Source organism: Thunnus thynnus, chromosome 1, assembly GCF_963924715.1.
Source record: "Thunnus thynnus chromosome 1, fThuThy2.1, whole genome shotgun sequence".
Classification (NCBI taxonomy): domain Eukaryota; kingdom Metazoa; phylum Chordata; class Actinopteri; order Scombriformes; family Scombridae; genus Thunnus; species Thunnus thynnus.
The window spans coordinates 41,666,376-41,691,328 of NC_089517.1; the positions used below are offsets into that span (position 1 = coordinate 41,666,376).

General features: G+C 41.7%; 1 protein-coding gene across 23 annotated transcripts in view; it reads left to right on the forward strand.

Annotated features, from left to right (window-relative positions):
* The window catches only part of celf1 (cugbp, Elav-like family member 1), a 204,420-nt gene that overhangs the window by 149,074 nt on the left and 30,393 nt on the right, over positions 1-24,953 (forward strand). Inside the window, exon 1 of one of the 23 annotated variants that reach the window (XM_067598351.1) lies at positions 15,984-16,449. The exons of 20 other annotated variants lie outside the window; for them this stretch is intronic. In XM_067598351.1, coding sequence (XP_067454452.1) covers positions 16,379-16,449 — 71 coding nt within the window. In that variant the 5' untranslated portion in view covers positions 15,984-16,378. Of the gene's footprint in view, positions 1-15,983; positions 16,450-24,953 lie in introns of those variants that run through there. 2 more of the 23 variants (XM_067598347.1, XM_067598342.1) reach the window with 2 other exon arrangements.

Below are 24,953 nucleotides of genomic sequence, written 5' to 3' on the forward strand. Positions count from 1 at the left end.
AAGACCTTGGTGATGCTACATTTGGCAGCTCATGACCCAAAACTGAATGCTGTTACCATGGCGACACATCCTTCGCCATGAAATACGATACTGTTTTTCAGGGAGAAGGGATTGCTCTACAGTCATGAAACTTGACACACATGTCTAGAGTGATGTCAGCTCAAATCCTATGTGGTCGCTTTGAATGGGCGTGGCAAAATGGCTCAACAGCGCCCCCTTTAAAATTTCAAAATTGCAGCCCCGCCTTCCAGATTAACGTAGAAAGATGAAATTCACAGGGCACATGTATAATGTCAACACGCACAAAAAAGCCTCTTGAAGCCTTATTGTAAGTCGAACAGGAAGTCGGCCATCTTGAAAAAAATGGTACATTTTCGCCTTTTCTTGGCCATTTCGCATACCTTGTATTTTAAAGAACTCCTCCTACAGAATCCATCGTAAGGACTTAAAAATCAGTGTGTGTCATCTAGACTAGTGTATGATCATGATGGTTTGGCCGTGGCGTGGCATTGAGTTTTGATGTTTCGCCATGACAGAGGAAATTAATATAACTTGAGTGTACACGGTTGGATCTGCCTCAAACTTTACACAACAAGTCACTGACAAAAGCCCTTCGACTGAGCGTCACTTCGACATGCGCTGGGGTGCGAGGGCCCGATCATCGCTGCTTGCAGCTTTAATTAGGGCCCGAGCACCGACCGGTGCGAAGCCCTATTGAAACTGAAGGAATTATTATTATTATTATTATTATTATTATTCCTCCGAAACAAACGCATTTTTGAGGGCCTAAACATGCACGAAAACTCATGAAAATTTGCACAGATGTCAGGACTGGCGAAAATTTCGATATTTTATGGGTCTCGAAATAAAGCGGGACAAAATGGTTCGACAGCGCCACCTAGAAAGTCAAGAAAATTGAGCCCCTCGATACAGATTGTCGTAGGAGAACGAAATTCGGTATGCATATGTATCATGACCAGACGCACCAAAAAGTCTCAAGGACACATAGCCTAACTCCAACAGGAAGTCGGCCATTTTGTATCAAAGTTGAAATTTTGCACCGATTTTGTCATTTCCAGCCCGCATACTTTAACGAACTCCTCCTAGAGATTTGACCCCAGGACTTTCAAATTCGGTCCGTATCATCTACAGGCATAGGAGATTAAAAGTTGCTAAAACAATTCTCATTAGTCTTTCCTAGGGGGCGTGGCTGGGTGGCGAATTTCGATCCTTCGCCATGAAAAATGAAACAGCTATAACTCCGGCATACATGATCCTAAGAGAGCCAAACCTTTTGTGCTTCATAAGAGTCCCGCCCTGAACGGGTCCATGTGACAATACAGGATATGAGTCATAGCGCCACCTCCTGGCAACAGGAAGTTACATGTTTTACGCTCTGACGCCCTGTGGGCAGCACGGTGATGGAATCCAGCTGAAATTTACTGAGAATAGCCTCAAGACCTTGGAGATCTTATATTATGAAGTTGGTGACCCTTCGTCGAAAGGTGTTGCCATGGCGACGCGGCGAATTTCGATGTGACGCCATGAAATTTCAATGCCTTATAACTTGACTCCACGTGGTCTGATCTTTTCCAAATTTCATATGCTTGTTAAGAGTCCCAATCTGAACACATGTTCAGTCTCATATTTAGCGAAAGTCATAGCGCCACCTACTGGCAACAGGAAGTATCATGCGTCGTACTTTGTCTAATTACTCCTAGGAAATTTGGCTGATGCACCTGAAATTAAGTCAGCTAATAAACAAGACCTTGGTGATGCTACATTTGCCAGCTCATGACCCAAAACTGAATGCTGTTACCATGGCGACACATCCTTCGCCATGAAATATGATACTGTTTTTCAGGGAGAAGGGATTGCTCTACAGTCATGAAACTTGACACACATGTCTAGAGTGATGTCAGCTGAAATCCTATGTGGTCGCTTTGAATGGGCGTGGCAAAATGGCTCAACAGCGCCTCCTTTAAAATTTCAAAATTGCAGCCCCGCCTTCAAGATTAACGTAGAAAGATGAAATTCACAGGGCACATGTATAATGTCAAGACGCACAAAAAAGTCTGTTGACGCCTTATTGTAAGTCGAACAGGAAGTCGGCCATCTTGAAAAACTGGTCAATTTTCGCCTTTTTTTGGCCATTTCGCATACCTTGTATTTTAAAGAACTCCTCCTACAGATTTCATCGTAAGGACTTAAAAATCAGTGTGTGTCATCTAGACTAGTGTATGATCATGATGGTTTGGCCGTGGCGTGGCGTTGAGTTTTGATGTTTCGCCATGACAGAGGAAATTGATATAACTTGAGTGTACATGGTTGGATCTGCCTCAAACTTTACACAACAAGTCACTGACAAAAGCCCTTCGACTGAGCGTCACTTCGACATGCGCTGGGGTGCGAGGGCCCGATCATCGCTGCTTGCAGCTTTAATTAGGGCCCGAGCACCTACCGGTGCGAAGCCCTATTGAAACTGAAGGAATTATTATTATTAGGGCCCGAGCACCTACCGGTGCGAAGCCCTATTGAAACTGAAGGAATTATTATTATTATTATTATTCCTCCGAAACAAACGCATTTTTGAGGGCCTAAACATGCACGAAAACTCATGAAAATTTGCACAGATGTCAGGACTGGCGAAAATTTCGATATTTTATGGGTCTCGAAATAAAGCGGGACAAAATGGCTCGACAGCGCCACCTAGAAAGTCAAGAAAATTGAGCCCCTCGATACAGATTGTCGTAGGAGAACGAAATTCGGTATGCATATGTATCATGACCAGACGCACCAAAAAGTCTCAAGGACACATAGCCTAACTCCAACAGGAAGTCGGCCATTTTGTATCAAAGTTGAAATTTTGCACCGATTTTGTCATTTCCAGCCCGCATACTTTAACGAACTCCTCCTAGAGATTTGACCCCAGGACTTTCAAATTCGGTCCGTATCATCTACAGGCATAGGAGATTAAAAGTTATTAAAACAATTCTCATTAGTCTTTCCTAGGGGGCGTGGCTGGGCGGCGAATTTCGATCCTTCGCCATGAAAAATGAAACGGCTATAACTCCGGCATACATGATCCTAAGAGAGCCAAACCTTTTGTGCTTCATAAGAGTCCCGCCCTGAACGGGTCCATGTGACAATACAGGATATGAGTCATAGCGCCACCTCCTGGCAACAGGAAGTTACATGTTTTACGCTCTGACGCCCTGTGGGCAGCACGGTGATGGAATCCAGCTGAAATTTACTGAGAATAGCCTCAAGACCTTGGAGATCTTATATTATGAAGTTGGTGACCCTTCGTTGAAAGGTGTTGCCATGGCGACGCGGCGAATTTCGATGTGACGCCATGAAATTTCAATGCCTTATAACTTGACTCCACGTGGTCTGATCTTTTCCAAATTTCATATGCTTGTTAAGAGTCCCAATCTGAACACATGTTCAGTCTCATATTTAGCGAAAGTCATAGCGCCACCTACTGGCAACAGGAAGTATCATGCGTCGTACTTTGTCTAATTACTCCTAGGAAATTTGGCTGATGCACCTGAAATTAAGTCAGCTAATAAACAAGACCTTGGTGATGCTACATTTGGCAGCTCATGACCCAAAACTGAATGCTGTTACCATGGCGACACATCCTTCGCCATGAAATACGATACTGTTTTTCAGGGAGAAGGGATTGCTCTACAGTCATGAAACTTGACACACATGTCTAGAGTGATGTCAGCTAAAATCCTATGTGGTCGCTTTGAATGGGCGTGGCAAAATGGCTCAACAGCGCCCCCTTTAAAATTTCAAAATTGCAGCCCCGCCTTCCAGATTAACGTAGAAAGATGAAATTCACAGGGCACATGTATAATGTCAACACGCACAAAAAAGCCTCTTGAAGCCTTATTGTAAGTCGAACAGGAAGTCGGCCATCTTGAAAAAAATGGTACATTTTCGCCTTTTCTTGGCCATTTCGCATACCTTGTATTTTAAAGAACTCCTCCTACAGAATCCATCGTAAGGACTTAAAAATCAGTGTGTGTCATCTAGACTAGTGTATGATCATGATGGTTTGGCCGTGGCGTGGCGTTGAGTTTTGATGTTTCGCCATGACAGAGGAAATTGATATAACTTGAGTGTACATGGTTGGATCTGCCTCAAACTTTACACAACAAGTCACTGACAAAAGCCCTTCGACTGAGCGTCACTTCGACATGCGCTGGGGTGCGAGGGCCCGATCATCGCTGCTTGCAGCTTTAATTAGGGCCCGAGCACCGACCGGTGCGAAGCCCTATTGAAACTGAAGGAGTTATTATTATTATTCCTCCGAAACAAACGCATTTTTGAGGGCCTAAACATGCACGAAAACTCATGAAAATTTGCACAGATGTCAGGACTGGCGAAAATTTCGATATTTTATGGGTCTCGAAATAAAGCGGGACAAAATGGCTCGACAGCGCCACCTAGAATTGATCCCCTCGATACAGATTGTCGTAGGAGAACGAAATTCGGTATGCATATGTATCATGACCAGACGCACCAAAAAGTCCCAAGGACACATAGCCTAACTCCAACAGGAAGTCGGCCATTTTGTATCAAAGTTGAAATTTTGCACCGATTTTGTCATTTCCAGCCCGCATACTTTAACGAACTCCTCCTAGAGATTTGACCCCAGGACTTTCAAATTCGGTCCGTATTATCTACAGGCATAGGAGATTAAAAGTTATTAAAACAATTCTCATTAGTCTTTCCTAGGGGGCGTGGCTGGGCGGCGAATTTCGATCCTTCGCCATGAAAAATGAAACGGCTATAACTCCGGCATACATGATCCTAAGAGAGCCAAACCTTTTGTGCTTCATAAGAGTCCCGCCCTGAACGGGTCCATGTGACAATACAGGATATGAGTCATAGCGCCACCTCCTGGCAACAGGAAGTTACATGTTTTACGCTCTGACGCCCTGTGGGCAGCACGGTGATGGAATCCAGCTGAAATTTACTGAGAATAGCCTCAAGACCTTGGAGATCTTATATTATGAAGTTGGTGACCCTTCGTTGAAAGGTGTTGCCATGGCGACGCGGCGAATTTCGATGTGACGCCATGAAATTTCAATGCCTTATAACTTGACTCCACGTGGTCTGATCTTTTCCAAATTTCATATGCTTGTTAAGAGTCCCAATCTGAACACATGTTCAGTCTCATATTTAGCGAAAGTCATAGCGCCACCTACTGGCAACAGGAAGTATCATGCGTCGTACTTTGTCTAATTACTCCTAGGAAATTTGGCTGATGCACCTGAAATTAAGTCAGCTAATAAACAAGACCTTGGTGATGCTACATTTGGCAGCTCATGACCCAAAACTGAATGCTGTTACCATGGCGACACATCCTTCGCCATGAAATATGATACTGTTTTTCAGGGAGAAGGGATTGCTCTACAGTCATGAAACTTGACACACATGTCTAGAGTGATGTCAGCTAAAATCCTATGTGGTCGCTTTGAATGGGCGTGGCAAAATGGCTCAACAGCGCCCCCTTTAAAATTTCAAAATTGCAGCCCCGCCTTCCAGATTAACGTAGAGAGATGAAATTCACAGGGCACATGTATAATGTCAAGACGCACAAAAAAGTCTGTTGACGCCTTATTGTAAGTCGAACAGGAAGTCGGCCATCTGGAAAAACTGGTCAATTTTCGCCTTTTTTTGGCCATTTCGCATACCTTGTATTTTAACGCACTCCTCCTACAGATGTCATCGTAAGGACTTCAAAATCAGTGTGTGTCATCTAGAGTAGTGTATGATCATGATGGTTTGGCCGTGGCGTGGCGTTGAGTTTTGATGTTTCGCCATGACAGAGGAAATTGATATAACTTGAGTGTACATGGTTGGATCTGCCTCAAACTTTACACAACAAGTCACTGACAAAAGCCCTTCGACTGAGCGTCACTTCGACATGCGCTGGGGTGCGAGGGCCCGATCATCGCTGCTTGCAGCTTTAATTATTATTATTATTCCTCCGAAACAAACGCATTTTTGAGGGCCTAAACATGCACGAAAACTCATGAAAATTTGCACAGATGTCAGGACTGGCGAAAATTTCGATATTTTATGGGTCTCGAAATAAAGCGGGACAAAATGGCTCGACAGCGCCACCTAGAAAGTCAAGAAAATTGAGCCCCTCGATACAGATTGTCGTAGGAGAACGAAATTCGGTATGCATATGTATCATGACCAGACGCACCAAAAAGTCTCAAGGACACATAGCCTAACTCCAACAGGAAGTCGGCCATTTTGTATCAAAGTTGAAATTTTGCACCGATTTTGTCATTTCCAGCCCGCATACTTTAACGAACTCCTCCTAGAGATTTGACCCCAGGACTTTCAAATTCGGTCCGTATCATCTACAGGCATAGGAGATTAAAAGTTGCTAAAACAATTCTCATTAGTCTTTCCTAGGGGGCGTGGCTGGGCGGCGAATTTCGATCCTTCGCCATGAAAAATGAAACGGCTATAACTCCGGCATACATGATCCTAAGAGAGCCAAACCTTTTGTGCTTCATAAGAGTCCCGCCCTGAACGGGTCCATGTGACAATACAGGATATGAGTCATAGCGCCACCTCCTGGCAACAGGAAGTTACATGTTTTACGCTCTGACGCCCTGTGGGCAGCACGGTGATGGAATCCAGCTGAAATTTACTGAGAATAGCCTCAAGACCTTGGAGATCTTATATTATGAAGTTGGTGACCCTTCGTTGAAAGGTGTTGCCATGGCGACGCGGCGAATTTCGATGTGACGCCATGAAATTTCAATGCCTTATAACTTGACTCCACGTGGTCTGATCTTTTCCAAATTTCATATGCTTGTTAAGAGTCCCAATCTGAACACATGTTCAGTCTCATATTTAGCGAAAGTCATAGCGCCACCTACTGGCAACAGGAAGTATCATGCGTCGTACTTTGTCTAATTACTCCTAGGAAATTTGGCTGATGCACCTGAAATTAAGTCAGCTAATAAACAAGACCTTGGTGATGCTACATTTGGCAGCTCATGACCCAAAACTGAATGCTGTTACCATGGCGACACATCCTTCGCCATGAAATATGATACTGTTTTTCAGGGAGAAGGGATTGCTCTACAGTCATGAAACTTGACACACATGTCTAGAGTGATGTCAGCTAAAATCCTATGTGGTCGCTTTGAATGGGCGTGGCAAAATGGCTCAACAGCGCCCCCTTTAAAATTTCAAAATTGCAGCCCCGCCTTCCAGATTAACGTAGAAAGATGAAATTCACAGGGCACATGTATAATGTCAACACGCACAAAAAAGCCTCTTGAAGCCTTATTGTAAGTCGAACAGGAAATGGGCCATCTTGAAAAACTGGTCAATTTTCGCCTTTTTTTGGCCATTTCGCATACCTTGTATTTTAACGCACTCCTCCTACAGATTTCATCGTAAGGACTTCAAAATCAGTGTGTGTCATCTAGAGTAGTGTATGATCATGATGGTTTGGCCGTGGCGTGGCGTTGACTTTTGATGTTTCGCCATGACAGAGGAAATTGATATAACTTGAGTGTACATGGTTGGATCTGCCTCAAACTTTACACAACAAGTCACTGACAAAAGCCCTTCGACTGAGCGTCACTTCGACATGCGCTGGGGTGCGAGGGCCCGATCATCGCTGCTTGCAGCTTTAATTATTATTATTATTATTATTCCTCCGAAACAAACGCATTTTTGAGGGCCTAAACATGCACGAAAACTCATGAAAATTTGCACAGATGTCAGGACTGGCGAAAATTTCGATATTTTATGGGTCTCGAAATAAAGCGGGACAAAATGGCTCGACAGCGCCACCTGGAAAGTCAAGAAAATTGAGCCCCTTGATACAGATTGTCGTAGGAGAACGAAATTCGGTATGCATATGTATCATGACCAGACGCACCAAAAAGTCTCAAGGACACATAGCCTAACTCCAACAGGAAGTCGGCCATTTTGTATCAAAGTTGAAATTTTGCACCGATTTTGTCATTTCCAGCCCGCATACTTTAACGAACTCCTCCTAGAGATTTGACCCCAGGACTTTCAAATTCGGTCCGTATCATCTACAGGCATAGGAGATTAAAAGTTGCTAAAACAATTCTCATTAGTCTTTCCTAGGGGGCGTGGCTGGGCGGCGAATTTCGATCCTTCGCCATGAAAAATGAAACGGCTATAACTCCGGCATACATGATCCTAAGAGAGCCAAACCTTTTGTGCTTCATAAGAGTCCCGCCCTGAACGGGTCCATGTGACAATACAGGATATGAGTCATAGCGCCACCTCCTGGCAACAGGAAGTTACATGTTTTACGCTCTGACGCCCTGTGGGCAGCACGGTGATGGAATCCAGCTGAAATTGACTGAGAATAGCCTCAAGACCTTGGAGATCTTATATTATGAAGTTGGTGACCCTTCGTTGAAAGGTGTTGCCATGGCGACGCGGCGAATTTCGATGTGACGCCATGAAATTTCAATGCCTTATAACTTGACTCCACGTGGTCTGATCTTTTCCAAATTTCATATGCTTGTTAAGAGTCCCGGTCTGAACACATGTTCAGTCTCATATTTAGCGAAAGTCATAGCGCCACCTACTGGCAACAGGAAGTATCATGCGTCGTACTTTGTCTAATTACTCCTAGGAAATTTGGCTGATGCACCTGAAATTAAGTCAGCTAATAAACAAGACGTTGGTGATGCTACATTTGGCAGCTCATGATCCAAAACTGAATGCTGTTACCATGGCGACACATCCTTCGCCATGAAATATGATACTGTTTTTCAGGGAGAAGGGATTGCTCTACAGTCATGAAACTTGACACACATGTCTAGAGTGATGTCAGCTAAAATCCTATGTGGTCGCTTTGAATGGGTGTGGCAAAATGGCTCAACAGCGCCTCCTTTAAAATTTCAAAATTGCAGCCCCGCCTTCCAGATTAACGTAGAAAGATGAAATTCACAGGGCACATGTATAATGTCAACACGCACAAAAAAGCCTCTTGAAGCCTTATTGTAAGTCGAACAGGAAGTCGGCCATCTTGAAAAAAATGGTACATTTTCGCCTTTTCTTGGCCATTTCGCATACCTTGTATTTTAAAGAACTCCTCCTACAGAATCCATCGTAAGGACTTAAAAATCAGTGTGTGTCATCTAGACTAGTGTATGATCATGATGGTTTGGCCGTGGCGTGGCGTTGAGTTTTGATGTTTCGCCATGACAGAGGAAATTGATATAACTTGAGTGTACACGGTTGGATCTGCCTCAAACTTTACACAACAAGTCACTGACAAAAGCCCTTCGACTGAGCGTCACTTCGACATGCGCTGGGGTGCGAGGGCCCGATCATCGCTGCTTGCAGCTTTAATTATTATTACAACTCTTTGACCTCAAATAACTTCTACAAACGTGTACCAAAACTCACCAAAATTGGCGTGCGCGTCAGTTCTGGTGAAAATCGCAGATTTTATGGGTCTCGCAAAAAATGCGGGGAAAAATGGCTCGACAGCGCCACCTAGAAAATTAAGAAAAGCGAGCCCCACGATACAGATCGTCGTAGAACAATGAAATTTGGTGTGCTTATATATCATGACCAGACGCACCAAAAACTCTCTTGGAGCCATACCCTAAATCCAACAGGAAGTCGGCCATTTTGGTTCAAAGTTGCCATTTTCAGGCCAATTTTGCCGTTTTTAGCCCGCTTACTTTAACGAACTCCTCCTAGGGATTTGACCTGAGCAACTTGAAATTCGGTCAGTATCATCTACAGACCTGGGAGATGAAAAGTTATCAAAACGGTGAGTTTTCGACATTGCCGAGGGGGTGTGGTCGGGCGGCGAAGGATCGAAAATTCAAACGGCCATAACTCCGGCATGCACGATCCTAAGAGACCCAAACCTTTTGTGCTTGGAAAGAGTCCCGTCCTGAACACATTCCTGTGTCAATATTGGATCTAAGTCATAGCGCCACCTACTGGCAACAGGAAGTTATATGTTTTACACTTTGACGCTCTGTGGGTGGCACGGTGATGGGATCCACCTCAAATTTACTCAGAATAGCCTAAAGACCTTGGAGATGGTATACTATGAAGTTGGTGACTTTTCGTCGAAAGGTGTTGCCATGACGACGCGGTGAATTTCGATGTCTCGCCATGAAATTTCAAAGCCTTATAACTTGACTCCACATGGTCTGATCTTTTCCAAATTTCATATTCTTGTTAAGAGTCCCGGTCTGAACACATTGTCAGGCCCATATTTAGTGAGAGTCGTAGCGCCACCTACTGGCAACAGGAAGTATCATGCGTCGTTCTTTGTTGTATTGCTCCTAGGAAATTTGGCCGATGCACCTGAAATTGACTCAGCTAAGATGTAAGACCTTGGTGATGCTACATTTAGCAGGTCATGACCCATGACCAAACGCCGTTGCCATGGCGACACATCCTTCGCCATGAAATACGATGCTGTATTTTAGGGACAAGGGATGGGTTTACAGTCACAAAACTTGGCACACATGTCTGGAGCGACACCAGTTAAAATCCTGGATAGGTCATTTGCATAGACGTGACAATATGGCTCAACAGCGCCCCCTTGACAATTTCAAAATGGTAGCCCCGCCTTCCAGATTAACCTAGGAAAATGAAATTCGGGAGGCTTATGTATCATGTCAAGACGCACAAAAAAGCCTCTTGGAGCCATATGGTAAGTCCTACAGGAAGTCGGCCATCTTGATAAAAGTGGTCATTTTTCGCGTTTTTTTGACCATTTCGCATACCTTGTATTTTAACGAACTCCTCCTACAGAATTCATCGTAACGACTTCAAAATCAGTGTGTGTCATCTACACTAGTGTGTGATCAAAAGTCATCAAAACATTTACTTAGCATTGAAGCGTGTGGCCGTGGCGTGGCGTTGAGTTTTGATGTTTCGCCATGACAGGTGAAAGTCCTATAAGTTTAGTGTAAATGCTCGAGTCTACACCAAACTTTTCATGTTTGATAAGACTCCCAGCCTGAACACGTCTAAATATCAATATTCAGTCAGTGATGAAAACTGGCTCCATAGCGCCCCCTACGACATTTCAATGCAGCAGCCCCTGCAGCATGCAGAGTAGGTGATTGAGGATGTGACGTTAATCTCCCCTTGCAATGTCTGAAAACAGCCCAGGTCAGGGGACATCTATATGCCCGTGACAGAAGCCCTTCACCAGCGCCGAGCCCCGACATACGCAAGGACGCGAGGGCCCGATCATCGCTGCTTGCAGCTTTAATTATTATTATTACAACTCTTTGACCTCAAATAACTTCTACAAACGTGTACCAAAACTAACGAAAATTGGCGTGCGCGTCAGTTCTGGTGACATTCGCAGATTTTATGGGTCTCGCAAAAAATGCGGGGAAAAATGGCTCGACAGCGCCACCTAGAAAATTAAGAAAAGCGAGCCCCACGATACAGATCGTCGTAGAACAATGAAATTTGGTGTGCTTATATATCATGACCAGACGCACCAAAAAGTCTCTTGGAGCCATACCCTAAATCCAACAGGAAGTCGGCCATTTTGGTTCAAAGTTGCCATTTTCAGGCCAATTTTGCCGTTTTTAGCCCGCGTACTTTAACGAACTCCTCCTAGGGATTTGACCTGAGCAACTTGAAATTCGGTCAGTATCATCTACAGACCTGGGAGATGAAAAGTTATCAAAACGGTGAGTTTTCGACATTGCCGAGGGGGTGTGGTCGGGCGGCGAATTTCGATCCTTCGCCGTGAAAATTCAAACGGCCATAACTCCGGCATGCACGATTCTAAGAGACCCAAACCTTTTGTGCTTGGAAAGAGTCCCGTCCTGAACACATCCATGTGTCAATATTGGATCTAAGTCATAGCGCCACCTACTGGCAACAGGAAGTTACATGTTTTACACTTTGACGCTCTGTTGGTGGCACGGTGATGGGATCCACCTCAAATTTACTCAGAATAGCCTCAAGACCTTGGAGATGGTATATCATGAAGTTGGTGACTTTTCGTCGAAAGGTGTTGTCATGACGACGCGGCGAATTTCGATGTCTCGCCATGAAATTTCAAAGCCTTATAACTTGACTCCACATGGTCTGATCTTTTCCAAATTTCACATGCTTGTTAAGAGTCCCGGTCTGAACACATTTTCAGGCCCATATTTAGTGACAATCATAGCGCCTCCTTCTTGAAACAGGAAGTTTTAAGTGCCACTCTTTTGCTAACTACTCCTAGCAGGTTGGTCAGAAACACATAAAATTTTGTCAGCCAAGGTGTAAGGCCTTGATAATGATAACTCCTGAAGCTTTTGAGTTTTCATCAAAAGCCGTAGCCATGGCAACACATTGTTCGCTACAAAGTACAAAGCTGTTTTTAAGGGGCTCGACATGCTTGAAAAGTCACAAAACTGTGCAAAAACATCTTAAAATCTGTAAAATTTTATAACTGGCGGGCATGGGTGTGGCAGAATGGCTCCACAGCGCCCCCTGTAATATTTCAATGAAGCAGCCACGCGCCACGTTAAACTGACATGTATGAAAATTGGTACACACATGTTTCATGCCAGGATGCACAAAAAAGTCTCTTGGACCCATAGCTTAAACTCAACATGAAGTCGGCCATTTTGAATTTAGTGCTTAATTTTAGCGATTTCGCATACCCTGTATTTTAACTCCTCCTCCTACAGAATTCATCATAAGAACTTCAAAATCAGTGTGTGTCATCTAGACTAGTTTGTGATGAAAAGTTATCAAAAGATTTAGTTATCATTGAAGCGTGTGGCTGTGGCGTGGCGTTGAGTTTTGATGTTTCGCCGTGACAGAGGAAATTGCTAAAACTTTAGTGTACATGGTTGGATCTGCCTGAAACTTCACATGTTTGATAAGAGTCCAGGCCTGAACACGTCTACACGACAATATTCAGTCAGTGATGCAAACTGGCTCCATAGCGCCCCCTACAAAATTTCAGCGGAGCAGCCCCAGCAGCAGGCAAAACAGTGGACAGAGGAAGTGATGTTTATCTCCTTCTTGCACTGTCTGAAAACCATTCGGGTCTTGAGACATCGACATGCCCATGACAAAAGCCCTTCGACTGCGTTGCACACCGACGTGCACAAGGGTGCGAGGGCCCGATCATCGCTGCTTACAGCTGTAATTTTTTTTTGAGTTTATTAGACAGACAGGATTGATGTGTAGGATTTAATATTTGGTCTACAGTCCGAAGCGGAGGGTGGCGGTAATGTGCCAAATATGCTATAATTTAGCTATTGTTGAAGTGTGTGGCTGTGGTGTTGAGTTTTGATGTTTCGCCATGACAGAGGAAATTGCTATAACTTTAGTGCAATGCTCCAGTCTGCCCCAAACTTTACATATTTGATAAGAGTCGAAGCCTGAACACGTCCTCATGACAATATTCAGTCAGTGATGCAAACTGGCTGAATAGCGCCCCCTATGAAATTGCAGCAAAGCAGCTCCAGCAGCGGTCAAAATAGTTGACAAAGGAAGTGATGTTTATCTCCTTCTTGCACTGTCTGAAAACCATTCGGGTCTTGAGACATCGACATGCCCATGACAAAAGCCCTTCGACTGCGTCGCACACCGACGTGCACAAGGGTGCGAGGGCCCGATCATCGCTGCTTACAGCTGTAATTTTTTTTTGAGTTTATTAGACAGACAGGATTGATGTGTAGGATTTAATATTTGGTCTACAGTCCGAAGCGGAGGGTGGCGGTAATGTGCCAAATATGCTATAATTTAGCTATTGTTGAAGTGTGTGGCTGTGGTGTTGAGTTTTGATGTTTCGCCATGACAGAGGAAAATGCTATAACTTTAGTGCAATGCTCCAGTCTGCCCCAAACTTTACATATTTGATAAGAGTCGAAGCCTGAACACGTCCTCATGACAATATTCAGTCAGTGATGCAAACTGGCTGAATAGCGCCCCCTATGAAATTGCAGCAAAGCAGCTCCAGCAGCGGTCAAAATAGTTGACAAAGGAAGTGATGTTTATCTCCTTCTTGCACTGTCTGAAAACAGCCCGGGTCTGACGACATCTACATACCCGTGACAGAAGCCCTTTGACTGCGCCGCAGCAGGCGCATGCACTCATGTGCATGGTCATATGGCCTCTCCAATTCCCATTCCACTACTACCACTTAGGAATTCTGCAACATTATGTCTGTATGTGAATCAAACACAGGACAAGTTGGCAAGATTTAGCTAGGTAGCTCCAGTTCCATCACATAATGTCCGCTATAATGGCAATTTAGCTGTGGATAGGACAGAAGATCCACCCATCAGTTGTTAGCAGCATGTAGATAGCTGTTAAAGCTGTCCAGAAAACCTTGTTTCTCTGTAGAGATTTGGTAGGACACCTCTTTAGATGTGTTTTTGTTACTTCACAGATCTGTGTATGATAGGGGTATTAAAATAAAGTAATATGTGTTACTGAGGAGATGTGAGTGCATATTGCACAATAGATAGGTACCAGTTTGTGAAACAAACAAAAAAAAATGTAATATAGTAAAAAATAAAAATAAAAGTTGATATGCTGCAGTCAGGTTTTAAATCCAGCCAACAATTACTTTAGGGCAGGTTGGCAGATACTGTTGTCCACTGTTAAGTAAAATTCCCATTCCACTTAAAAATGTGTTTTGCTTCTTGTTCCTTCACTTAGATGTTTGAGCTTCACCATGCAGAATGATTGATGATATATTCCCGACTTTTCAGTTTTTCAGTTTTAAGACTCTCTAATTAGGTAATGTGTTATGGGGATCTTAAAGCTCTTTTCAGACATGGAATACGTAACATTAAGGTGCATTACTGCTTTGACTGTCACAGTAAACTCACTGACACATTTTGACATCTATTTCATCATTTAACGTTATTAGAGAGCAAATTCTGCTGCCTGTCCCACATGCACATGCAATGAGAGGACACTGAGTTGGGACTGCAGTTTAACTCCTGTTTGCTCATATGCTCTATGTAAAGCGTTTTGCTGGATATGAATTTATTCATCCATGCAGATGGCATGAATGAAAATCTAAAATATAAGAGATTGCTGGTAAGATTATAACTGTGTCTGTAAGAAGGGGTTTTAACCTCTTTTGTCCCAGTCACACTGTGAGGGAAGAATTGTTTTATAGATTGATCTGACATGAGAAGAATCTCTTCAACAACTTCAAGTTGCTTCTTTCAGGGCATTTTATAGTTTATTAGACTAATTTTATTGTGCATAAGAGATGAAAATAGAGATAATAAATGTATAACAGTGATCTAAGAAGGCAGAACAAGACATGTGCTATCTCTCTGTACATGTTTGACCGTGTGCTGCTGTGGTCTTTATGTTGATTCGACAGCATTCAGTTGTGGTTGTGGTTAAAATGATACACAAATGTTACAGGTCTGATCTTGTAAGATTGCTGTTGTGACTTTCACATAAAACTACCTGGGACACTTTTTCAGACATGAGACAGACTTGTTAAATTGCCATTGGATTAATATAAACATAACATAAACATGCCATTGCATATCTGGAAGGGCTTGCATATACCCTTGGAGCTCATCTCACTACATAGGTGTGAGTGTGCTTGTGTGTGTGCTGTGGGGTGCACAAAAACCAAAGCCAGTGTCATATGACATTGGCTCCCTTCCGTTTTTACACACACAAATCACACACAGACCACTGCAGCCTGTAGGACAACAGGGCAAACACAGCCCCCCTCGGGCCGGAACCTAATTGTTAGCCCCTGGTGTGGCTAGTCCAGGGATTAGCTGCTGGCTGGGGAGTGCTATTCACTCCCTCTTTCATTCCCTCTGCCCACTGGGCCTTATCACCATCAATCTGACACCCTGTTTATCTGACGCTGCAGCCAGATCTGCTGGCCTAGGAGAAATGTTCACAAAGGCCATGGGTCATCAGCACTTTGATTGTGGGACTGCAAATGTCCATTACTCGCTCTGGCCCCAGTGATCCCAGCAGCCCTCTGTCTCCATGATATCCAAGCAGTGGTTGGTCCCAGTCCCAGAACCTGGAAAGCCAACCTGAAGGCCTGTCACTTTGTGTCTTTCTGTCATTTGTGCTCTTCTTCCATCTCTAACGCAGGTGTTTCCTCGGTCATATTTTCTTTGTTGTATTTGTGTTCCAGAGGACAGATTCTCCATGTGGATTGGTTTGTTGCAGCACGCTGTTTGTCTCTGCCTTTTGTGCACTGTCGACTGTCTCATTATACCAGTCGCCAGGGACTTACAAACAAGTGTATGATCTGGAGTTTACCACCACCATCTGATCACTGTGTCCATTTAGCTTCACTGTCTGAAAGAAGAAAGAAAAAGAAACTGATTTTGCCATCATGGCCTCTTTTAAGCTGGATTTTCTCCCCGAGATGATGGTGGACCATTGCTCTTTGAATTCTAGTCCTGTGTAAGTAACTTCCTCTGACCAGCTTTGTATGTTTCGTATGTAATCCAAAGGTTGTGTTGTGCCTCTGAAAATTGTCGGAAAAATCTGAAAGTTTAAGATCTTTTTTGTGATTTGGTATCTAATAATAATAATAATAATAATAATAATAATAATAATAATAATAATGGTCCACTCACCATTATTATGATTATTATTATTAATAATGATAATCATGTTGTAGTGTGTCAAGGTAATAATAGGCTTTAGAATGAGAAGTTTCCTCTTTCTCATTAGTTTGTTTTCTCTTTGCAAGTTTTTTCAAAGGTTCCTGATGTAATGTTTAGATTTAGTATGAAGTGGGTTTTATTCTCACAATTATTTTCCTCTTGGAGTAAAAGACATAGGTAAAAAAGTTCTAACCTTTCTTTTGAACCTTTAAACTATTAAACCCAGTGGGTTTGTTGCCCCCCGCTTTTCAGTGGAATATTTTTCTGTAGAAGCTGTAAATCTGCTTACTCTTTCCAACAATACAGGGTCCTTCTATGTCCATTGAAATGTCTGCAAGAATTCTCCCCAAAATTTGGTCAGAACCTGTAGTATCTAGATAGCATTCCAGTGTACTAAGAGGTGGTGTGGTACCTTCCTATACCCTTTCCTTTAAGATTGGGTATTATTTGTTTTTGATAGATTCTGAGTCCAATTCAGATTCTGGTAATCGATTCCTATTCTAATTTAAACTTGTTTCCGATTTTTAGCATACTATTTTTGCAAGGAACAACACAGTTCTGTGTTAAAGAGGCTGCTCTAACAGACTAAAATCAAAGTGAATGCCTCTCCCTCTTTAGTCATTGTAACCTCATCATCAGTATTTTTGTTTCCCAAAATTGCCTTTTCAACAAATTCCCAATGAAAGCAAGAGTTGTCATCCATAAGTAATGCCAAAGTGTATATTGATATTAAGGTCTTTGATCACAATCGTGGTGATACAAGGGCATCCTTGGACTTGGGATGCTTAAATAATGAAGACACCATTATCAAGACTGATAACAGTCACAGGATGATTGTAGGTTAATGACAGACTTCAGGCATATTGGGAGTACTCCCAATAACTGGGAGCATTGAGAGCTAGGATAATTGTGATGTGATGATTTTTAAGAGAACTACAAAAAACTCTTTATGACTAGTGTTTTTTTGTTAATGCTTAATACTTTTTCCAGAGTTAAGTTGACTTTTAACACATTCACATACCCACACATCTTGTTAAATGACAGCATCTGTTTTTGGATGGGTCGGTCAGTGTATTTTGCAAATATTGGCAAAAGATAAAATGTGGACATGGGCGGCTGTTGCTCAGGAGGTAGAGCGGGGCGTCCACTAATCGGAAGATCGGAGGTTCGATTCCCGGCTCCTCCACCACATGCCGATGTGTCCTTGGGCAAGACACTTAACCCCAAATTGCTCCTGATGGCTGTGCCATCAGTGTATGAATGTGTGTGAATGGTTAGCTTCCTCTGATGGGCAGGTTGGGACCTTGCATCGTAGCCCCTGTACCCATTCAGCGTATGAATATGTGTGAATGGGTGAATGTGATTTGTAGTGTAAAAAGCGCTTTGAGTGGTCGGAAGACTAGAAAGGCGTTATATACATTTACCATAATGAACTTGACTATATTCTATATTCCCATATTTGCTGAAAACAGTACTACCCCTGGTTTTTGACAGTCCTCTGATTGTTAAAAAAATTCCCAGGACCACCTTCCCAAATAAATTGAAAAAAGCAAACAAACAAAATAAACATTACATGACAATAAAACTGGGCTATAAATATTTGTTATGCTGCTGTCAGCTGTAATGACCAAATACTTACCATCAGTGAGACACTTGGGCTTGCTTCTGAGAAATAATGAGATCAAGTCATGGCAGGATGGGTGAGAGGCTGACACACAGAGTAGCATTCCAAGTTGCTTTCAGTTTGTTCCTTGCCTTTGATTTTGTGACAGTCACAATTGAAACCCCTGACTCACATAAATAGGTGGTGGTGAAATGCAACAGAAATTTGATTGCCTGTTTGACAGAGAGGGATATTGACTGGCAGCCAGTATCCAGAATGAAGAAATGTCAATGTATGTGAGCTGAAGCTTCAGGCTGCTGTCTGCTGATAGTTCCATCAGTTCATTTTCCAACACTGTGGAGAGAGCCATGTCTTCTCAAGTGGGATCCACAGAGAAAGCTAGCTAACGAACAGTGGCAAAACACGGTTGTCTCTACCTAATGATGTGTCGTGATTGGTGTGATGACATTAAGACATAACTGGTCATTGAAATTATGCATCTAAATTTGATGTTTTTATTCATGTGAATTCTTGAGCAGATTTAGATATAAAAATAACTAGCTTTGTAAATTACCAAATTTTTTTTTAACCATTTGGCAGTACCACTGCCTCAGCAGCCCACCAGATGGTGCCCTGAGGCCCACCTCTGGGCCGCAGCCCACTGGTTGAAAATGGCTGCTTTAGGTGATGCGCTCAGTTTGTGGTGTTTTGTTCTCTTTGTTGGCACAGCTTTTTGATGTTTATAATGTACGTTTCCACCTGTTTTCTGTCAGACATGAAAGTTGCACTTAACAATATATTATACTTTATTAACAATGGAAAATACCAGCAGTTCTCCTCAGCGCTACAGAGATTTTTAGTGTTTTTCACTATTTAGTTTTTATGGCTGACAATTTACTGTTTTGGTTGACTCCCTGATAGAGCCTGACTCATACATGGGCGGGCTGATTTTATTGGCTGATTTAGGCTAATTGCATATAAATCCGTATCTGTATTTATAATGTCCAATAAGTAACAAGAAATTAAAGTAATGGAAAGCCAAAGATGGGTGCTTGATCTTTTTTATTACCATTGTCGCTATTACGTAGTTTGTCCACTAATAGTGTTCTTCCATGGCTTTTGGGGTAGTTGTGCTGAAACATGCCGTAAGCAGTCAAGCTGTGCTGGCAGGCTGCAAGTGTTTTTTCCACAGCACACCACAGCACAAGGTAAACAAGGTAAAATAAGATGTTTACCTGTATGAGGTGTGCTGTATGGAGAAAATGTAGTCAGAGCCTGTTGTCTGCAGCTCCTCATCTAACATGTCACTGTGGCTGTTTCTGCTTGTACCATTCCTCCCTGCAGTATTTATAACTGATTTGCTGACCAAATAGCTCCAAATATCTCCAGATCTTGTTTTGTAGATCTGTTTTTACTGAAGAATAGCTGTGGTCGGCCCTGCTAGCAAGCAGGTGTGTAGCAGCATGGCTTGTCATGGCTATCCCCTGCTGTTAGGCTGTAGTAGAAATGCATTTCATTTCATCGTGGGTGGGCTTGGCACGCTAAAGCGGACCGACCTGGGCTAATGGAAAAACCCTATTAGAGAGCACGGCGACTTCACTGTTGGCAACACCCTAATCTCTGTGAGGTCACTGAACGCAACACAGCTCAGCTGACTGCATAGATGATACAGAATACTTAGGTGACCAAAAATTATGGCTTTCATACCAATATACTGCTAATATTACTACAATAAATCAGAGTTGAGCCTTGCTTTTGTAGTTATTTTGTAAGTATATTCTATTTTCTTATTGCATTGTAATAGGACTACTATGATGATTTTTTTGAAATACAGAAAATAGAAACTCACCCATGTTTTTTAATTGTATATTTTCTTGTATATTGTCTTTTTGATATTCATATTTTACATCTCGCACTACAAAATTACATATAAAATGTAAAATGAAGATGAGTTGTGTGCACTGCATGTTGAGATAGGTGTAAAAGACTGTTATAAAATACTGCAAATATTAATAACCCTTGAACAACACCACTATACAGAGCTGTTTTCTTAAACTGCCACTTGCATTTGCAGAGTGTGGGCTTTTTCTTTGTTATCTTGCCTCAATTTGTGAAAGCTGCTAAATTCAACATGTTCATGACAGTAGAATGTTTTAAAATAAGTACTGGTCTATTAAATGATATCCTTGTTCTTTGGTTTTGGCATTTCCCTGGCAGATCTGTTATCCTTTAAAATCCTCAAATACTGTATTGGCATCAGCCTTAAAAATCTTATATCAGTCACATTTACCATATCAACTTTTTGAGGTGATAATACATCAGTGTTGTAATTTCAGTATTGCCACACCTGAAGGATTGAAATGATTGAAAGAACTTCAGAACAAAAAAAATGCATTTCTTAAGTCTGGGGAACTGTTTAGGAGCAAGGAGGTTGCAACCCAGGCTTAACATTTATTCCAATGATTTCCGAAATTTAAAAAAGCTGAAAAGCACTGAATATTTTAAGTACCCCTCCACTCAAAAAGGTGACAAAAAGTGTTTTGCTTATTGTTTGTTAACTAGGAATTATACCATGGCCAAATGGCCAGTGCCTTGGATGCCCAGGAGTGTTGCCATAATGCTCTCTCTAAAATTAACTACCCACACGGCCAGTTTGGCATGCCCTGTTTTGAACTGGCCGCAGATTTCCTCATTTAAAACTTCATGCGACGCAGCAAATAAACAAACTCACGTTACCCAGTGTCTCCGTCATCACGCTGGACATCAACAGTTGTGCAAGATTTCTGCCATTCCTGCAAATATCCATGTAACGTTAATGTAAACATTAACAGCTAACCTCCTAGCTAACATTAGCTAACAACTAACGTTATGTGATAAGCATAAGCTGTACAGTGTAAGTATTAATACACATAGTGTTTTAAAGTTTGCCAGGATATTGCTGCATAATGTTAGCTAACTATGAACTTACATATAATTTATAACTTGCTGTAAGATCTGACGGGGTGCTACTTTTCAACACAATGTTAAAACACACACAGACACACACACACACAAATCCATTTCTCTGTGAGCAGACACAGCCACTTCTCAGTTAAGACAGATGTGTAAAAAAGTGTTTTAAGTCATTTGTGTGACTGCTCCTATGATCTCAGACTCAAATGCTAGGGTGTTGAAACTTGTTCAGATGAATATTGATCACCCTTAAATAGGGCTGGGAGATAAAAAGATCTTCATACGCTATCGCAATAAAAATTATGTCGATAACGATGATAAACTTTAGACGTTTTTTACTGTAACAGCCTATCACACAGCAGAAATAAAAGCAACAACAGCCAGTCAGTCTGCAGCTTTCGGCTCGCAGGTCAAAGTACACACCCATTTCCTACCGCAAAGCACTGTTTGAGCTACTGGTGAAGAAAGTGGAATTCCTCTGGAAAAGAGCATTAGCAGGGCTACAGCTGGAGTCCCCTTCACATCTAAAGTAACCCTAGCCAAAAAAAGCTGCATCCTGTCATCACATACGATCGTTTTAATGAGGCTGCTTTGACTGTGGATTCAAAAAGCTAACTGTTAAACTAGGCTAAGCACAAAGCTAAGTAAACAGAATAGCAACAAAAGGCAAAAAGAGTTACCCACTAACACTGATGTTATTTCATAAAGAAAACTAGCAAATCTAGTGATATGTGAACTAAGCACACATATATATATAAAGATGTAACATAGTGATCACTGGTTTACAATTTTGCACTTCTTACTCATAATTTTACCTCTAAAACATTTGAGAGATGGCCAGAGAAATTTGATAGTAGATAATAGTCACAGCTTTTAGTTTTATTCACATTACTTTAATGTTACAAGCTTACTAACTTGTATTGTTTTGTTAGGCAGATAAAATATGTTTGCAAAGTTAAATGTTTACATTATGTTCTTCTGCTTTTTATATTAATAAACTATTCTAAAGTTTAGCTAATGGACCCTCTGGTTTCTTCAGTCTTCAGTCATTATCATGATACTGATTTATGTCTCTAGGAACGGTGGCTGGATTTTATCACCTGCCCTGGTCAGTGATTTTAATTGAGTGTGGAGAGTGTATGTGGGTAATTTATCACCCCACCCCAGTAAAAATTGTAGGCAATACAGTCTTTTGACTCGCTTGTCCTGTGATTTAAATCCCACCCAGAGTGACGTCCTTTTTTAAAGTGGAATCCCTGAGTTTATTCTGCAAGCTGCTTTTCCTTCTATCAGCTGTGTCACATTTGACTTTTGTGTGAAAATGAGGGAAGTTGAAAATATTTTTGACACAGTGTTGTCGAAATGTTAGTCTGTTTGCACAATTAAAGGCTACAAATTAGTCACTGTGCTCCAGTCGCTTCTGTTTTTGAAAATATTTTTGTTAATCCGATAGAAACATGTTGAGATCACTTCATCATATAAGCCTATTTGTGAATCAGTAGGACAGGAAAAAATATAAGCCATCAGGAGAGCAAGACCCTGTAAGATCATCAAATAAGTGGTTGTAAAGTCCATGTCCATGTCTGTTACAGACCACATTCTATAATTTTGCGATCGTTAAAACGTAATCTGGAACAATTAGTTAAATTACTGAGGAGCACAGTGAATATTTTATTCCCCACCTCCCCATGTAATGTTTATCCTGTCCGAATGAAGCTTTGGTATTTTCAACCTGAACCATATTTTCCCATCATTTTGTGTCTATGTGACTAATGGGAACAGCAATTTTTGAAATTGGTCCAGTATTGAGTGAAAGCACTGTAGCCGGCAGCTACGAAACGGGCTGCAATGTAATTCGATGGGGCAATAGCACTCCGTCAATATACGTCTACTAAAAGTGCTTGTTTTTGCCACTGACAGGCTCAGATTGTTTATAAGTGTCTGACAACATTATGGAAAGGACCATATAGAGAAATAAAATATTTTTCTTTACCTTTTGCTTGATCCCGTCTGTTTGTTATTGTGTCTAACCAAGTCTTGCTCAAGGAGATGTCTTGCTCTGAAATCTCTCAAGAGTTGAGTTGTCGTTGAAATCAGCTAAATATTCAATCATGGCTTTGAAAATCCTTTGGAGTATTTTTAGAGAGAGTATTTTCATATATCTTAAAACATGTATTGAGAGGATTTTTTAAAAGAAAAGAATATGTAAAAACACACTAAATCACAACAAACATTGAAAATGAGTTAGATTACAGTGGTTCGATAGTACAGACCATCCAGAATAATTTGGTGACAGTGGACTTAATGGTACAGAAGCAGCATTACATCAGGCACACTACATCAGGCACAGACATTAGGCCTCATACATATACATTTTTGTATTCTACTAACAAGCTACCCAAAGTTTTGAGAGCATTTGACAGTCTGAAAGCCTATCCTCTGGTGGCATTCCAGTGTTAGCAGAAATTTGTTGCTGGGAAGTGGTACCTGGCAGTGAATAATGGAGGTAGCATGACATGATAAAACAGCAGGCGTAAAAATGTTGCAGCAATGTAAGAAAGCTTTAGCAACATTTTTTTTGGTCTTGTTCTCATCGTGGCATTTTTATAACTTCCACTCTATATATTTCCACTTTATTTGATAGTGATAGTAGAAAGATACAGGAAAGGCAGGGGAGAGAGAGGGGATGACATGCATCAAAGGGCCCGGGCTTGGATTCAAACCTAGGCTGCTGCGGTAAGGACTCAGCCTTGATACAAGGTGCACACTCTACCAGAGCTACTGGGCGCCCTATATTACTGTTTTTTATCAATAAGGATCGTGTATTGTGTTTGTACAAAGAAATTAAAAACTAAGTAATGTACACCTCCGTTTCTACAATTTGCTCATGCACTTCAATAAATACCTGCCTTAATGTGATAAGTATACTTATCTGATTACTCATAGAAATGAAAAAAAGAAAGGTGAGGTAGAAAAAAACATTTACATTGAAAAATGTAAATGTCCAACAATGGCTCATTGGCCAAAACTATTACTGAAACAGTTTAGTTGTGCCACAGTGGAAAAGGAAAACTTTTCTGTTTCTTGCAAGGAGTCAGGACACCTGCTGACAGCTATTTTATGCTGATTATGGTCTAACTGTATATAAAGTAGTTGAAACTAGCTCCACCTCCAGTTGCTACAACAGTAACAGGCTGCTCTAACACTGATGTTTCAGTATTAATAATCTAATGATGTCATATATAATAATATAGGTAAAATATGGAAAAATTTGAAGCCATGTCAAAAGTCCATGTAACTGAAAATTGCAACTGCTTTATTTGAGTTGGATTTAGTCTCTTCCTTGTGTGTTTGATGTATGTATAACTTATGTTGTGTTTTATTTCTGCTTAAACTGTAAGTGGTGTGCTTCTCTTGGCCAGATCTCCCTCAGAAAAGAGATTTCAATCTCAAGGAACTTCCTGGTTAAATAAAAAATATCAGTCAGGGGGACCAAACCACTACTTTTACTTTCATACTTTTTAACTACATTTTTCTTTCTTAGAACTGGTTCTTGTGATGTGCTGTCTCACCATGTCAGAAATCAAATGTCATTATTGTTGTTCTAAACAGCTTCACTCAAAGGCTTCACTCAAAGCAGACCATCACAGAGAGGAGAGGGAGACAGGGACATGTGGTATTGTTTCACTACGGCGATATTGGAGCATATTTTAATAACAGTGTTGCACTCGGTCAGTGTTATG